Raw genomic sequence first — 19,189 nt, forward strand, 5'->3', positions numbered from 1 at the left:
TCAATATCAAGTTATCAGTATTGATTGAAATATGATGGGTAGTCCCACATGTGCAAATTAATGTATTTATTTTATACCTTCTTTTATGCCTACTGATATAACGAGATATCGGCTATAACGAGGAAAATGACTCGGTCCCAACCATCTCGTTATATCGAGTTTCCACTGTACATCTTATGCTTTATTGGAAACATTCTAAACATGGGAGACATGGTTTTCAGGTGCAATTTTCTCAAGTTTGAATCTCTTCACAGAAACTGACTGCCAACGACAGTAAGAGTCCAATAAAAACCCCTAACAAACTTTGCAATTGTAATCACTACAGTTTGTGCTTTATCATACTTCTTCGGGGCAAATGCCAAATCAAGATCTAGTTGAATTTGAGTTAATAAATGGGTATTCTGAATCAACCCAGCCGTGGTGGACCCATATACACAGTGGTTTGGTTTACCCTTCTCTTGGTTCTGGAAAAGGTCTCAATAAAACACATCAAGAGAGAAACCCTAACCCACTTCCAGTCGACTTGATAGGGAAGTGGATCACACATTGTGAGAAAGCAAACAAGGTAGGTTCTTGAGGTGGTGCCTTCTTGTAGGTTAAAACAGCCATCATATTATCCTCCTTCTTCTTTGCAGTCTTGCTGAAGCATGTGAAATTCCTACGGGCAAATTATTCATAGACAGGGAGACACTTTGAAGTCTACTTGAAAGTTAATCACATGAAAAATGGATTAAGCCACATCATTTGATGTCAAACCAGTGTTTGTCCATATCAAGCCTGTTCATGGATTAAAGAGCTCAATCTTTGCATTCTTGTAGATCAGGTCGCAGAAGGCGCAGTAGTCCACATCATTTTTCCCGCCGATCGTGATCTCAAACTTCTTCCACAGGACGTCCAGGTCCACCTCGTTGACGAGGGAGCCAAGTTCCAGCTCACTGAGCACGCGGCGGAACTGGGAGCGGGAGACAGTGCCATTGTGGACGCGGTCATAGTCCTCAAAGAGCGGATACAGCTGGATGCGACCTTTCCGTACCTGTACAGATAATGAAAGAAAAATTCCCTTTATATAATTTCTTTACTGTTTCTTTCATTCATTCATTCATTCATTCATTCATTCATTCATTCATTCATTCATTCATTCATCCATCCATCCATCCATCCATCCATCCATCCATCCATCCATCCATCCATCCATCCATCCATCCATTCATTCATTCATTCATTCATTCATTCATTCATTCATTCATTCATTCATTCATTCATTCATTCATTCATTCATTCATTCATTCCCATTTCAAAACATAATATTTACCACAATTCAAATACAATTGCCTTGCTACAATTTAGACCTTCAGCACATTGACAAGTCCACTTACTTGTCATGCTAAGAAATTCTGCCACAGCAGGCTACCCCACTCTCATATCAAACAAGTCATCATACTATGTACTCTTTACAAAAGCTTTGCCAAAGTTTGCCCCCTCCCTTCCCCCCACCCCCCCCCCAAAAAAAAAGGAGCAATTAATGAGAAAGAGTTCTGTAACAGACAGGATGGAGGTATCTTGATATTTGCAGCCAGGGTTATTGATAACATATTCAAATAATCATACCACAATAGCCAGTGTCAATTTGCTACCTCTGGACATTCCAAGAAATTTCATTTACAAAGAGGTTCATGTGTGCACAACTCGTTAATGGGGCGCCATATTCTTGCATGAGTTTCTATCTTTCCGGTCACATCTTCACGTCCTGGTCTAAGTCTCTTGTCATTCCTGTTCAACGCTTAGATAAAAGCGGCAGTACTATATCAGTGACTTATCCTTCTCACTGAGAGATGATGTACTCCCGTTGTCACCGTAAAAGTGAAAGTCAGAGCCCATTGAAACCTATTATCATCACATCTCTCCCAGATTGTCTCAAGCAGAAGGGTAGCGAAAGTGATGGGCGAAGTGCTCGTAAATGCAAAGTGATTCTTTGAATAGTTATCTGAATCAGAAAGCAAGGAGTGCTCTTAATTGTCTCAATGTGCACGAAACAGTTTCCGATAACTACAGATAACTCATCCCAATGAGATTTGACACATTAAAGGCTGTATATCCCTTTTGCAAACGTCATGACATTTTGCCTGGTTGAACAAGAATTGTCTCTCAACAGCGTGCATAAAATCTCATGGTAACACACCTCAGATGATTTAAAAAATAAATGAAAAACTAACGCCATGTCACTCTAGAATGTTTCCCATTTGCACAGAGACTAACAGTTGATTTTTTTGTGTTTTTGAGTAATAATAATAATAAAGGACATTTATATTGCGCAGCTACTATGATAATATACTCTACTGCGCATACGTACGAAATCATTTCAAAACTATAGTATTTCCAACTCCATCATTAAGTTTCAGGTTTTATTATGCTAAGGAGATGAGGTCTGATTTACCTACCTTTACAATATACCAACTTATAGTAGGAATCTAATTTTCAGGGTTGCAAAAGGGACACACAAACTCTAAAGCACAGAAAAAACTTCCAAATCAAACAAATGTTGCATGTGTGCATGCATTACTTTAACAGTGGCTCCCTAAACCTTCCAAGGCATTTACACTTTGATATTCATGTTATAACTGATGCATTGACAGACACCAAAAATCAAGAGTTTTGATGTCAAAAATTTTGTCCCTCTTAGATGGTCATATGAATATCTTTGTCTTATCTGATGAGCCTCTTTTTCACTAACTGCTGCCTTTCCCAGATACTGCTGGAGGAACCCACCATTTGCTATATCCCTGTAACCATTCTATCTCAGCTAGTTTGTGCTACACTGCTAGCTACCCCCATTTCTTTTATCTTCTTGTCTAAGCTGGAGTCTGCTTTCGTACTACATTATATTCTCCCCCACTCCCCAAGCTCTGAGCTAGTCTTAATTGTCTAAAAGACATACTTTTCCCATCTCTTTCTGTACCCTTGCCTATCGAGCAGCTTACTGGGTACATTTCCTTCTACTGACCATCCCAGTTGTTCTTCCCTTTCCAACTACCACCTTTATCTGCCCAACCCCCCTTTTTTCTTCTCTCCCCTTTAGAACAAGCCTCCTCTACCTTACCGGCAAAACCCATTTCACTGACCTGATAATATTTGACCAACGTCATTATTGCGGGCAGTAAATTGACTTGGCTTTCCCTAAGTACAACCATACCAGCTGTAGGCAAGTAAATGATCCCGTATCACTGGATACACATACAGTATTACACACACAAGCCGAGATATAAATTCGTCACGTAACCCTACCACTCAATCCCCACTATCTCTCTCTCACCTTCTGAGCCAACCTCTGCACCACACTGGCCAGGATCTCCTCTTCACCAGGGTTCAACACATTCTTCTCCACCTGGACGGCCGGCTTGAACTGCTGGGGCGTGACTAGCGGAGCCTTCTCAAGGTTCTTCAGGGTGAAGATGCTTTCGACTTCATTGTTAAAGGGCAGGTACTGCACAAAGTTTGTATCCTCTGGCCACTCGAAGCTGTAGAAGCCAAGTAATTTAAATGGAGTTGCAATATATATGATATCAATCACACATCCTGCAATAGCATTATGTTTCATTTTCGCCCCAATTACCCTCACCTTCAATGTCACATAACGCTTAGCTCAACTTTTAAGTGTGATAAATCATCCTGAATCCAAGTTATGCCTCTGATAATCTAAACTTGTATCACTGTCAAAGAGATGACAAAGTACTTTTGTGTATTCAATATAATGAATGGAACAGGATCATAATGTCTTTGGTGTCAGATGTGTTTCTACAAAACAACATCCTCATTTGACTTCCTCATGTGAAATGGTGAGGTGGGAAGGTGAAGAAGCAAAGTCAGGCTACTCACACTTCAATCAGGATTTCCACCTCAGACGGCTGGAGACCAAGTCCTGCATTGTCCAGAGATCTGCGGAAGTTCTCCTTCAGCATGCGGCCAGTTCGCAACTTGTCGTAGTTGCGCATGAATTCGAGAACTCGGATCCTTTCCCTCATCACCTGTGAAGCGAAGGGATTGATGAATTAGATGATCATGCTGATTTTAAAAGTTTCACACATATTCAAAGAGCTAGTGGTAGCTGTCATGATTCTGCATCACATGATTCCTCCTGTTTGGGGATATTCATATTCTTTGTTTTAGCAGCTGCAGGGGTTTATTATTTCTAGAGTATGCTTTCCACTGACATTAAAGCAAACACATCATTGACTAGTTGAACTGCAGCGCACAATGTACGCTTCCTAATATATATCTATCACAAAATAAGTGTTTTGGTTGTGTATGGGGCTATAGTAACTTTTGCCATTCACCTGCAATAAAACTAAATAGGAAAAGTACTTCATGGTAAAATTACTTCAACTATTTTCATTACAATTATAATGTGAGTGAAGAGTCTTAAATCAAAAGACTGCGGAAGTAGGTGATTCCGGACGAATGACAGCATTAATCTGAAATTCAGCAGGGCATAGGATACTTTTAATTGTTAAACCAATCTGCAAAACACAGGTCTGGGTTTATCTCTTTCATTGCTTTTGCAATCTAGTGCATCATGTAGCCTGTCAAAAAGTTCAGTGAAAGTTTCACATCACACTTTTACACTTCAAAGGATCAATTTTATCGCAGGGAAGAGACCACGCCTGACAAACATGCTGCAATCCACGAAACAACCACTGAACATCATGGCGTTATGCCTCTTGGTCATACCTTGGTCTTGATCTTGTCCATGATGCTCTCCACGTCCCTCAGGGGGTTCTTCTCCAGCGAGACCTTCCTGTTGTTGACCAACTCCAACTCCGCTAGCCGCTGCAAATACTTCAGGTCTTGCTGGGGGCGGGGCTGCAGCTCTTCCAGGAACTGGATGTAGTTGAAGCCCATTTCGTTGGTGTACTTGGCCTCCAGTGCCCGCATCTCCTCCTCAGATGCGGTCAGTCCCAAGTAGGTCAGGCACTGCCGGAACTGGCTCTGGGTGACGATGCCCATGTTGTGGCGGTCGAAGTCCTGGAAGGTGGGCTTCAGCAGGACGCGGCGCTGCTCCACGCGGGCCTGCATGCGCTCCATGGCATCCGTCACCGTGACCTGCAACGGCTCGGGTGCCGTCTGCCAGTTCAAGGTGCCCGGCTTGTCCATGAGAAAGGCCTCGGTAGGAATGACAGTACTGGTCGGTGTTTTCTCCAGGTTAGGCACAACTTGGGTGAACACTGCCTCATTAGAAAGACACAAGAAAACAGAACAGTGTGATTGAGACGCAGAAGTGTTCCATATCACTACATTAAGGAATGTAAAAAAGGCATCTCATTTAATTGACCTTCAAAGCATATTTGCTTGTATTCAGTATTTCATGATGGATTCAGAGTTCAGCTAATGAAAGCGACATAATAACTGTTAGTAACACATCAAATAAAGATAAGAAATAACCTGTACAGATAAACTACATAGAGCAAACCCCTTTCCTTAATTCTTCAAGTCAGAAATATGTGAGAATCCAAACTTTCTTACATCCAATTGTGATGAAAGTTCTACCACTCTTGATTTTCACTCTACACCATTACAGCTGACTTAAACATACAGCAGAATTTTACTTCAGTCGCGCTTGGCCAGAAAACTACTGAGATGCAACACCAACTCTAAAAGTGACAAAATGTGCACTCACCAGTTTCAATATCCTTCTCAAACTTCTGCCACTGGATGGCATCTGCATTCTTGGGTTCTGCATAGAAATCACTGAGAGCTTTGAACTCGGCATTGGCGATGTTCAGCTCACCGAGGGCACTCAGTCCCATTGCACTCAGTCCCATGCGGAACTTGCTGCGGGGGATGGACCGTTCACGCAGCGGGTCAAAGTCTTGGAAATACTCGCATACCTGGGAAAGAATTTGAGAATATTTGGCATTTTCATGATCCATTAATCAAGCTATAACTCAAGCTATATCCAATATACAAGTGGCATAATCAACATATATGTGGCAAGTATAGACATTACTGTTATAGTTGAAATTCAAATCAACTAAACAGAAAGATAACAGTGAACACTAGTGTTAAAGATGGTCCTGGAACAACAATAAATCAAGGAGTTAAAAACTCGGAAACGTAGTGTTCCCTTTTCAAATCAGTCTTGGATTAAAAAAAAAAACAATGACTCAAAATACAAAGTCATGCTAACATATCCTACTATAAATCTAAGTTTTACGTCTTTGATATCTGTCCCAGTTCTTACATCAATCAGAACAAAATTAACAGACATCCTCACACGTCTAAAAATCTTAGTACACTGACAATTGGAAATAGAAGCTTATCGAGGTTCAATCAGCATTCTTCTACCCGATCAACTCACCCTTATCCTGCTTTTCAGAACATGGTTTCTGATCCGTGAGACAACTTCAGCAACATTCACATGACTAGAGTCCACTGGCTTGTCAGCCGTTGGCGTGCGTGGTCGGCGTTTGGGCTTGTCACTACTGTTATCAGTGGTAAAGCCAATGTATTCTGACAGATGGATATAATGGAAAGAGAAATTTGGAATAAAGTGTTAATATCTTCCTGGACAGACTCACAAACTCAAGAGAAATGGAGTAAATTGTCTACCATTGCCTTATTTTGACTGGCAAAATCATTTGCTTTTCCATAACTCTAAAATTCTGAATGCCATCAGGTTTTCATCTCTGCATAATGGTAACTTTCACACCCACATAATCATGAAATACTGAGCAGAAAAATTAAAGAAGTCTATTTTTTGTTACAGATTTCGATCATACTGCATGTCTCATAAGCAACACAAAATAAACACAAGACAACATACCCCAGGACAATGAAAAGGTCTACACGTTACTGTCTAGAGAGCTATATGATTCACAGTACATTGTACTAGAAAGCATATAAAGTGGACTCTTCATCGCTATCAACCATACACTATGTAAGTTCAACTTTATGACAACAAGTCCAACTGCTGGGATTATATTACAGCAGAAAAATTAATAGGCTGCACCACTAACAATAGTTGCACTAGGAGGCATTAGAATATTTGAGTGGTCACTATGTACCTTGGTCTACTGCTTGGACGAAAGCAGGGTAGTTGATATCCTTGCTGGACGGCTCTTCAAACTTGCGGCACAGAAGCTCGAAGTCCTTCTTGGAGACGTTGAGTGACAGGAAGTGGAGGATGCGGCCAAACTGATCTTTTGTCACGTTTCTTGTGTACGCCTTGCTCTGAAAATTTTACATGTTGATTGGAGAGACTTAGTAGTGGAATCAAACATCTCTTTCTAAGTTTGGAGAATCCACTATTCACTGTGCATTGAAGGGGCAAGATGTAGAGGGGGGGGGGGAGGTACGTTTGTTGTTGTGAGAAAGATCATTGGCTCTAGTACTTCTTTTGATGTCATTTAACTTACGGTACAAGCTGTTTGATGCAGTATACTGTGTATGCCGAATATTTTGTGATATCTTTATTTTCGTGAATTTCGCGAGTCGGGTGCTAAACAAGAATTTTTTAAACACACAAAAATATCAACTCTGATCAAGACATGAATGTGATGTGCATGCATACATTTCTCAGTTCAGTACTGTACTCCATATTCGTGAATCTAACCACTCGCTAAATTTAGACTTGCTAAATATATGACGTATACAGTAAACAGCTGGCAAACGAGGGATGGACCCTATGTATAAGCTTGCTTGGAACTTAATTACACACTTTGATGGTTTGTCATTGCCATGTGTTTGTTTGTTTGTTTGTTGTTGTAGTTTGCAGATGGATTCTGAAGTGAGAAATGGAGAGCTATCAAGGATGGCATCCTTACCCTGTCGTAGTCCTGAAAATACTGGATCATCATAAGACGGCGCTTCTTAACGTCCTCCGATATCTTGTCCAGGATGAACGCCAGACGGGTCTCCTCGTCTCCGCTGCCCAAGTTGTTCAGGGTCCGAGACAGCTCACCTCGACGAGGGCGGTAGACATCAGTGGTCGGCTTTTTCTCCAGATGGGGATCATTGAAAGCTTCAAAGCAAAATAGACATCCATAATTTTATTTCTTATCATATACCTACAATTCTCTGTTTTTCACTATCCCACATTGGATGTGAGGTCACAACTGTTTAAAATGATTTCGAAGTCTCTTTTCAAGAGTCATATATTTTCAATCTTCATATTTGATGATATCCTTAGCACAACTGATCAAGCCTAATAACATTTTAGTTCTGTAGGCAAAGAATACACCAGTGATGCAAGAAATCTCACAAACACAAGATCTGTATATTCAATGATGGTTTGATCGTTACCATTTTCCATCAGGTCGCAGAATTCCTTGTAGTGCACTCGGCCGTCTGGCATCTTGTAGTGGTTAACCACCTTCTGCACTTCATCTCGCGACAGCTCCACCTTGTTGCTCACGCACAGCAGCAGGCCACACTTGAACTGGTTCTCTGTGATGACATAACTGCGCAGCTTATCGTGGTCACGGAAGAACTCGGGGGTGCGAATGCCAAATTTGTGAACGGCCACTTGGATTTTAGCAAAGATCCTGTTGAGCTCACTGTCCTCCTCTTCCTATAGTCACAAGCACACATACAGAATGTGACATTGATGATAGTTTGAGGGAAATAACTGCAGAGGTTGGTTTTCTGCAGAAACTTCATGTGATTTAGATGTCTCATATGACAAAAACTATAAAGAAGCACAGAATACACGTGAAATGAATCTGGGCAGCACAAATTACACATAAAATGAATCTGGGCAGCTTATAAGGTCATGAAACAAATCAGGGGTGCAAATGCCATATTTGTAAATGGCCCCATGATTTTAGCAAATACCCTGGTGGGCTTAAGGGATGATCACACATCGCCGGTTTAGATGGCCGTTCATGGCGGTTCTCAAATCGCCGTGAACCGTGTCCCAACGATGGCGGAAAACAATTAAACGCAATATGACTACGTTCTCAACACGTTTTGAACACGTCTCTAACGCGGATTGGAGCGGTAGTGACATGGATCTCCCCGAAAGGTGGAGGGGTCCATACCAAGTCCCTAAAGTTGGATGCAATCAGAGCCCTTTCACTCGTCTTCAATGGGTTACAACATGGAGCGTATTGTTTTGTTATGTAATCACAATTTAAAAGAAATTATGAAATGTTGTAACCCCCTGTGTATTTACAGATTGACATATTAAAGTAATGTAATAAGCAACTGTCTTCAAGTTTCAATATATGCTTTTTTCTCTCTCTTTTAACTTTTAAAATATCTGTATTAACTGTCATTAAAAAGACATACATGGCAAAGCAGAATCCAACATAGTTTACAAACTTTCCTGTTCATTTGCAGGTTTATATCAAGTGATGTTCAAGTACTTGCTTGTTTCAACTCCTCTTTTTTTCTCTTTAAGTTTTGACATATCTCCAAAACCGTCAATAAAAAGACATACATATCAAAGAAGAATACAGTATATCTCATAGTTTCCTGTTTATTTACAGGTTCACATAATATAATACTGGTGTGGTTTTTTTCAACTTTCAACATCGCTTTTCCCTCTACTCTCTTAAGTTTCAACATATCTGTATCAACATGCTGTCTTACAAGGAGGCATACTGTAAAAGTGGATATTTTCGCGCGACCAATTTTTCGCGCTCGGCCGGATAAGAAGAGTTTCGCGTGTTTTTAATTCCGCGGTATCAAGACATGAACTACAGGAACATATGGCAAGCAGAAATATTCGCGTGCTTTCATTTTCGCACTAGTTTCTATTTGTGTGAAATGTGCGAAAATTTCAACACCGCGAAAATTTCCACTTTTACAGTATATAATCACGAAAGCGGAACCCAACATACAGTATGTATTTACATAAGTCTTCTGTGTATAACTTACAGGTTCACGTAGCTGGCCATCTTTTAAGCTGGTAAGCTTTAAGAAAATCATGAACACACCTTTCAATGTAAATGATGTACTATTCAACATACCTACCAACTTTTTGAACATTAAACTTTCTTTGTTACTCTATGTGTTAAAATAAAAAGAAAAAGTAATGAAACTTTAGCATTCAAAATATTTACCCGATCATGTATTATGGGTTCATCTTTGCCTTTTTTCCATTTTTTTTTTTATTGCTCCGCCACGAAGTGTCGCCGGAGGCATTATTCTCCTTTAAGTTCTACATTTGTTTTTGCATGAAAAGTTATGGTGGTGTTAACACGGTGTTATCACGAATCATACGGTGGAAACACGGAGGATGCATTCTTTACACGGTGAATGGCGTTTTGAACACGGTCCACTTCAAACCGCCAAGACCGCCATGAAAAATTAAACATGTTCAATTTTTCTGGCGGTTACCCGCGGTTCTCGGGGTTTATGGCGGATGAGTGACGGATGACCAGGGTTTGTGTATGGTGTGAACACGGTCTTTGGCGGAGCACAGCGAATTGCCGAACCGCCATGAACCGCCATCTAAACCGGCGATGTGTGATCGCCCCTTTACTGTCTTTGTCTTTTTACAGCCACAAGCACACACAGAAGGCAGCATTGATGATAGTTTGAGGGAAGTAAACACAGAGTTTTTTTTTTTTTTATAGAAATTTCCACCTGATTTAGATGTCTTACATGACAAAAAAATATAAAGTATGAGCACAGACTACACATTAAATGAATATTGATCTCACCTCTTTTGGAATATTGTAGGTAGCTGGGGGCTTCCCTTCAAACAATTTCTCTTCCAAGTCTCCCTTGGCTCTTTCTACGTCATTGTGAAAGTTTAGGTAGTTGCAGATGCCTTCCTTGTGTGGGTCACGATAACGCTTGGCGAGGAGTTGTACATCTTGCTCAGCAACACCAGGAGGGTATGGGAACGAGCGAAAAAACTGGGGAAATGAAAAATACAAGCAGCAGAAAGCTAGTATTGAGACCATGGTGAATCAAAACCAAGATTGTTACTTTGATGCACGTAGAAAAATATTCAATGCCTACACAACTAACAAATTTGTGAGAATGCAACTTAAACATAGCTTCATATCAACATGCAAAAATAAAACAGTATGATGTTCAATGATGTTAGATGTACTACAACACTGTAATAATAAGAATAAAATCATACAATTCAATACAGAAGCTTTCAATAACCATCACAGCTATCTGCCCTGTCACTTAGCCATTTATCTCTCTTCTGGTCTTGCAATGCTTCGGACTCTCTTCATGCCTTGATGTAGTTCTGCCCATGCAATGAAAAAAGCAAGCAAGTGTGCAAATAAGAATGGGCCCTGCCTACCTGTGGTTCTGTCACGATGCCCTTGTTGTGCTTGTCGAAGTCTTCATAGCAACTCCGAATGGTAATCTCGTGGTACTTGTAGTATGGTGCAATCTGCCTGATGAGGGCATCGATGCGGTTCTGTGAGGCGGGGCTCAGGGGACGGATTGTCCTTGATGTTCCAAGGCTATTGGGAGCAATGCCAATGAGATGAATTGGAAGAAAAAAAAAATGAGTGTCTTCTTAGAAACAACAGCAATTTATACCCAAATCCATTACCATGAGTGTTTTATTACCTGCAGAGCATCTCTGCAAATTTCCCTGTTTGGGGTCACCCATTACAATGTACATTAATTCTATATGATTGCCCCATGTCCATCTAGTTACAACAAGAAAATGCTATCCTGGCATGATATCATAACTCCATTGCAGAGAACACCTTCATCAACAAAATAACATTTTCTTCTTCCATAAAAAAGTATAAAGTAGATACAGGTAAATTACTCTGTTGTCATCTTATTTTGGGTGTAAAGGTAAGGCAATCACTGCTATTTAAGCATTTGCTAGAGTGAAAAAAAAACAAGAGACCCGCGGGTCTAGCGCTCACCTGAGTATCGCAAGTTCACCTTTCACGCAGTCACTAATCTAAATTATTTACAGCTCCACCAAAATTTGACCAGGCATTCTCAAGCAGAAGATGAAAATGTACAATAAAGGCCCAATTTTTTTAAGATTCCTTAATTTGGGGGGATTGGGGCCCCCTGGGGCCCTCTGGGTGGGGCATGGTGCCCATTTTGATAAATTGAGATCCTGACCCCCTAGGGATGCTACGTGCCAAGTTTGACAAAAATCCATCATGAGGTTTTCAGGAAGAAGATGAAAATGTACAATTCAGGCCCCCATTTGGACCCTTCCAACCACCCCCCCCCCCCCCACCCAAGAGGGGCACCCCTGGATCTCCTATGAACAAACTTGAAACTACAGTCATTAATGTACTCACTCATAGTATTATCTCAGCTCTATAACTTCTGATTCTAGAGAAGATTTATAAAGATTCCTTCATTTGGGGGGTTTGGGACCCCTGGGGGCCCCCTGGGTGGGGCATGGTGCCCATTTTAACAAATTGAGATCCTAACCCCCTAGGGATGCTACCTGCCAAGTTTGGTGAAAATGGGTCATGGGGTTCTCAAGACGACGATAAAAATGTACAATTTAGGCCCCATTAGGACCCCTCCTCACCCCCTCCCCTGGGTCCCAAGGGGGGCACCCCTGATTCTGCCATGAACAAACTTGAAACTACAGTCATCAATGTACTAACTCATAGTATTAACTAAGCACTATCACTTCTGGTTCTAGAGAAGAAGATTTTTGCAGAATCCTTAATTTTGGGGGGCTTGGGCCCCCTGAGGGCCCCCTGGGTGGGGCATGGTGCCCATTTTAACAAATTGAGTTCCTAACCCCCTAGGGATGCTACCTGCCAAGTTTGGTGAAAATGGGTCATGGGGTTCTCAAGAAGAAGATGAAAATGTACAATTTAGGCCCCATTAGAACCCTTCCCCACCCCCCTCCCCTGGGTCCCAAGGGGGGCACCCCTGATTCTGCCATGAACAAACTTGAAACTACAGTCATCAATGTACTAACTCATAGTATTAACTTAGCTCTATCACTTCTGGTTCTAGAGAAGAAGATTTTTACAGATTCCTTAATTTTGGGGGGTTTGGGCCCCCCTGGGGGCCCCCTGGGCGGGGCATGGTGCCCATTTTAACAAATTGAGTTCCTAACCCCCTAGGGATGCTACCTGCCAAGTTTGATGAAAATCGGTCTTGGGGTTTTCAAGAAGAAGATGAAAATGTAAAAAGTTTACGCACGACGCACGACGGACGACGGACGACGGACGACGGACGACGCACGACGCACGACGCACGACGGACGCCGGACGAAGGGCGATCGCAATAGCTCACTTGAGCCTTTGGCTCAGGTGAGCTAAAAATCTCTGTCCTGAGATATCGAGTGTGAGGATTGATTCACCGTGAACTTTGAATTACATTTGAGGTAACTCCATGTTGGGATCTGCTATAAAAAATAAATAAATAAATAAAAACCCACACAAACATACACTCGATAATACAACTCACATTTCTGGTGCTTCATTAATCTGACTCTCAGGCCTCTGTTGCAGAAAATCTGGCTTGAATGCTGAGAAAGAGAATAAGAGATTTTAATATCAACACAAGAACAACAATTGTGATGAATATTTGACTTTATCATGAGGCAACATAAATCTGTATCTCAATTCCAATAATAAGATGGCAGGGCTTAAAGGGATGGTACAGTTTTGGTTGAGATGGGGATTCAGCTCGCTTTGTTTTACTTTAATTTTGGATATATTAGCCACTCAAAACAGATTTTTATGAAATAAACTTTGAATTCCTCATAGAATCTTATACTCCTTTTAAGATTCATGAGTGGTTTCTAATTATATCGCAATCCTAATAAAAGGTGATCCCACATTTTATTGGGACTGCATTGTTTTGGAAATCACAGACATTTCAAAACCAATTTTCATTAAAACTTTGAATGGCTCTTAGAATTGTATGCTCTTTTGTATTTTAACAACAAGTTTCTCAATATCTAACAAGAAAGTTGGAAACCTGAAGTACCGTCTCAACCAAAACTATATCATCCCTTAAAACGCTCCTTTCAAAGGAAACACAAGATAATATTGGAAATTTCTTCCTTTCAAGAAACCTTGCAACACACTTGAAATTCTAATTTCAAGGAGTCTGTTAAAATGATCTGTAGACTTTGAAGCTCACTTCTTTCAATGACATCAGCAAACTGCTGGTAGTTGACGAAGTCTGTGCCATCTTTCCTGGTTCCATACTTTGAGAAGAGGGAGTTTTCTTCCTGCTGTGACAGGTCAAGGTTGAACCCTTGGTCAAGACATCGCCTGTACTGGGGACCTGATGGAAACAGACCATGCACAGTTTTGAGTGATGTTTTCACACACTACAAGAGCGCGTCGTAAGTAAACTCTAAGAAATAACAGAAAAATATCACTTTGCATGCAAACCATTTGTTTGGCAGTTTGTACAGTTAAGCAGAGGTGGTTGTCAAATTAGACTGCTGTTTACTGCCAGCTGCTATGAACGTGTTATAAAGCAGGCTAGAGAGTTAGTGAACGACTAGTGGCATCATAGGAATCAACATCAGAGTATGGACTGCTACATCTCTGCATTTATGCTATACTTGATGTTAGTATGAACATAACACATTAACATTCATCACAGTCTAAACATGCGATCAATCATTTGCTCTGCACTTCAGAATTACATGACCAATATCCTTTTAGACTTGCACTTAATCAAGGGTTGCCAAATGCCAATTTTTTAGATTTCAGGTAGGCCACTAATCCCCTCATCCAAATCTTATCAGGTCATTGCCCTGTCAAATTTACTGCTGTTCCAATTTTAAAGACTTCACGCAAAATATTCATCCTATCATTGCATTAACAAACACATGTGAGAGGCTATCAAAGAGTTGAACTTTTACCCAATACCTTCCCATCTCTTTGCCTGGAATGTAATCAGAGAGTCATCTTGTTGGCCCTACATACCATCTACATTTGCTACTATAATGGTAGTAGAATATGATATCATATCTGATTTTTATACGTTGTAACACTTACGTGTGACAAATCCAGATCTAAGACTGTCAAAATCCTTGAAGAACTCTGCAACTCTGACTCGTTTAGAAAGGACAAAGGTCCTGATGTGGTCCTCAATTGCTTCTGCTATTCCAACAACCTCAGGCATTCTTACTGGATGTCCTGCATGGAAATATTCATGATAAAGTAATGATGAAGATGAAAGAGAATGATATACTGGTATGTCTATTTAAGAGGGAAAAAAATCAAACAAAAACAATAAAAATCATGTACAAACATTTCTGCATTTGATGTTACTTTGATAACATCTGCATCCTGAACTGAAATATGCCTTTTCAGGTCTGTAAAGCTGTCTGCAATGCGAAATTACCCATAGTTTCACAACCCAGTAATTTGCTTTGCATAATTTATTGTTTAGGCAGCGTGACTGCAAACTGCTCTCAAAGTTACTAGTGAAACTTTCTGAAAAACTTCCTGCATGCACTTGGGAAGTATCTCACTTCTTGCTAACTATACACAGCCCAGTCGCTGTACGTAGGTACGTTGCCCGGCGTAATTACAGCGTCTGGTCGGGCTAACTTCTTGCAGAACTACCACATCAGTTCGGGAAACCCACTCACAAGGGGGGCCCCTCCTTATAAGTAACCCGTCCCCCTTATAAGTAACCCCGTCCCCCTTATAAGTAACCCCCGGGGCACCCCTTATAAGGAGTCTCCACGCTTTTTTGCAATGCAACGCGAAAATGAAAGGACTGCGGCAATTCGCTTGATTATGTCCGTAAAGCTTCACAAGTTTCCTAGTTACTCACGAAATTTGAGCAAAATCGGTTTGAGGCATCATATCTAAAATCATGGATTTAAATGCGATGTCAAACGACCCATGCGAATGCTGAAATGCCAGCGATTACTGGCGCGAGTGTCGCCAGGCGCGGCGGCGCGGCAATGCTTGAGTGCAGACGTGGCGACTGAGTACGAGAGAGTCTCCGTACTCAGTCGCCACGTCTGCACTCAAGCATTGCCGCGCCGCCGCGCCTGGCGACACTCACGCCAGTAATCGCTCGCATTTCAGCATTCGCATGGGTCGTTGGACATCGCATTTAAATCCATGATTTTAGATATGATGCCTCAAACCGATTTTGCTCAAATTTCGTGAGTAACTAGGAAACTTGTGAAGCTTTATGGACATAATCAAGCGAATTGCCGCAGTCCTTTCATTTTCGCGTTGCATTGCAAAAAAGCGTGGAGACTCCTTATAAGGGGTGCCCCAGGGGTTACTTATAAGGGGGACGGGGTTACTTATAAGGGGGACGGGTTACTTATAAGGAGGGGCCCCCCTTGTGAGTGGGTTTCCCGAACTGACATGTAGCCTAGAATTTTTTTTTTTTGTGTGTGTGTGTGTGTAACTGTGTGCGCAGCTGAAATTTTGAGAAGTTTGTAACATAACAATAGATCCATTTACGTTGTTCACACACATTTTGCTTTCTCTTGTGAAATTATGCTGTAGCATGTTTGCATATTTTTTCCCTGCTAGACTGTAGCTCAAAACTACAACTTACAAGTAGTTTTGTGTTAGACATCTATCACTGACAATGACAATGGCAATGACAATATGCTTTTTATTTTCCAATGTCACCCAAATATAGGGTATTGGACAAAATCAAATCAAGGTACAGTGTAATGACACAAAGTGAGAAAAAAATATACAATTTACGGGTCAACTATTTACATTATCTACAAACCAATGGTACAGCACAATTAAGAATAAGATAATTACTAGTAATAGACAAACCTATACCTGTGGTATAGATCTATTTCTAGTAACGTTAGACAGAAATCAATAATGAAGCAGGACGAATATTTTAAATAATAATACTAAAGACTAAGGAACAAAGCAATCGGAAACGAGATGGGCTAGCTCTATCATTGGCAGAATCAATCGTCATATCACTCTGCACTCCGAGAGGAAAGCTCCGACTACGACTCCGAGTCCGACTCCGAGTTTCGGTCGATCGTGACCACTTCATCACACACTACACACAACCTAATGAATGGGACTGAAAAAATACACGTCGGGAACCAAATCATGGGGACATGTAAAAACGTCAATTCCGTGCCTACCTTTCAGTCTGGATCGTAGGAAGACAATTTTTCGAGCACAATTGGTGAATTCCTGTGGCTGAATCAGATATTAATAGTAGGAATCTACATAAATGCTGCTATTTCCGTGATTTCCCTTGCGTTATCAGTGTTGTTCTTGGGAAACACTTGTCCAATGCTACTGTATGTACGCGCAGGGGTTGTTTGTACGAGTTGCCAATAACAACTTTGGAATGGCTGGTGTGAGCATGCGCGCTACGGCCCGATGAAATGTGAGTGGACGGTCTAGCCTATACGGACGAAGGACACGTGTGTGTGCGGATTTCCAATGTGACAAGTAGCAGTATCTGGCATGTTTAGAGAACTACCTGTACTTACTCGCGACGATTGGAGTCGAGTGACGGAAATTTCTTTACTGAATGCTTTACTAACAAGTACTATATTTTCGGTATACAGGTATTCCTCCACAACTGTGTCTGTCTTGTGCTCTTCTATAATGTGTCTACCTCTTCGAAATATACATCTTCTCCTCATTCTTTCGCTTTGTATAGATCTAGAATCCCTGATATCCTTCTGTCAATGACATGAATCATCGTTCATACACATCCCCTTTCTTTTCTTTTGTCCTTAAAGGGGAAATCCAATCCGAATATAAGTTAGTCTGATAAGAAAGAGTAAAATATTACGAGTTCAACGGTGTAAGTTTGATTAAAATCTGATGAAAAATAACGAAGTTATGACATTTTGAAGTTTCGCTATTTATTTTTTTCGGGAAACAGTTCTTGAACGGTAAATATGAATATGCAAATTTCAAAGTGAGCATGTAATTCTCTCATAAACATTATGGTTTGTACATACAATTTTGAATTTTTCAATTTTTCATTCAAACGCAGTTATGCAGTTATACTCAAATCCTCGTATATCTAACTCGGATCACTATTCTGAAGTTATTCAACCAAGAATAACATCATGTTTCAGACTTCAATGACAAAAACATTGAATTTTCATCACTTGTTTGCACACGATCAATGGAAAATTGTGAGGATATGACATGGTTAGCTCACTCATTTGCATATTCATATCCACTGTACAAAAACTGTTTTGCAGAAATTAGCAAAACTTCAAATGTCATAACTTCCTTATTTTTCATCCGATTTCAGTCAAATCTTTACCGTTGAACTCGTAAGATTTTACACTTTTTTATCAGATTAACTTATATTTGGACTGGATTTCCCCTTTAATTCTGTCCGAGTCTTAGAAAGGCTGAAGATTACTTTACAGTTTTTGGTGGAAGAAGAATGTCATTATGATACTTGCCATAAGCGTACACGGATGTAATAATACAGCAGTGAGTTTGAAGGGAAATAGAACAAAAATGCCATATGATCTCCTTCAAGGAAGCGGTGATATCAGTCGCAACGACATAACATGTCACAAGTTCACAAATAAAAGGTCATTAAATAGGTTGTCGGTGGATATTCAGCAACTTACAACAGGCCCTCCCCTCCCCTCCCCTCCCCTCCCAGTGTCGAAAATCTGATTATTACGTCATAATATAATAACACTGATTTCATATCATGACAACGCGCACTTCACACCACTGTGACGTAGGCGCATCTCAGCGACGCGTTGCCATATTAGTACTCAGTATTGCGTCTATGAATGTTTAATACTAACGATACAACATTCTAATTAAGATAAAACCTAGACAGATCATCAATCGATAAAAAGAATCAGTCGAATGTATAACTCGCAAGAGAAGTTCTTGGTTCTTAGTAGGGTCTACATCTGTCAAAAAAAAAAAAAAAAACTCGTTGTACGACTCTTCAGTGAACTGCCTCCATAGTAAGTGTATAGTGACCCCTCGGCACAGAATTTCTTCAGAATGTATACTATTATTGCTATTTAACTTCTTAAAAAAAAGATGTCAAAATCACATTACGTGTATAGCTCAAAAGGAGACTTGTGAGGAGATAATATCATTGCTTCATCTAATTTGCGTCATACGCCATCTTGACCACCACTGCTGTTTCTTAAAAACTTTAAATTCTATATAATAATACACGACATTCTTGTGTTATATGCCATTGGCACAGTTGGGGAAATAAAAGCGACTATCACCGACGAGTAGTCCGCTTCACACGGTGATAGTATTTCCATAAGAATGCATGTCCTCGTATTAGA

At 40.6% G+C, this 19,189-nt stretch overlaps 1 protein-coding gene across 1 annotated transcript; it reads right to left on the reverse strand.

Annotated features, from left to right (window-relative positions):
* Nucleotides 1–337: 337 nt before the first annotated feature.
* On the reverse strand, nt 338–17,142 carry LOC139727085 (uncharacterized). Its single transcript, XM_071638066.1, has 15 exons — nt 17,027–17,142; nt 14,931–15,071; nt 14,059–14,205; nt 13,378–13,438; nt 11,264–11,429; nt 10,662–10,859; nt 8,296–8,563; nt 7,818–8,014; nt 7,059–7,224; nt 6,353–6,504; nt 5,672–5,882; nt 4,726–5,219; nt 3,874–4,022; nt 3,311–3,515; nt 338–1,033 (listed from the first exon to the last, which is right to left on the reverse strand). Exons 2-15 carry the CDS (start codon nt 15,055–15,057, stop codon nt 782–784), a joined length of 2,793 nt encoding a protein of 930 aa, XP_071494167.1. The 5' UTR covers nt 15,058–15,071; nt 17,027–17,142; the 3' UTR covers nt 338–781.
* Between the last annotated feature and the right edge of the window lie 2,047 nt (nt 17,143–19,189).

The sequence above is a fragment of the Diadema antillarum genome, unplaced genomic scaffold (genome assembly GCF_040938485.1).
Source record: "Diadema antillarum isolate AM-2024a unplaced genomic scaffold, OU_Dant_1.0 seq00000119_RagTag, whole genome shotgun sequence".
NCBI lineage: Eukaryota > Metazoa > Echinodermata > Echinoidea > Diadematoida > Diadematidae > Diadema > Diadema antillarum.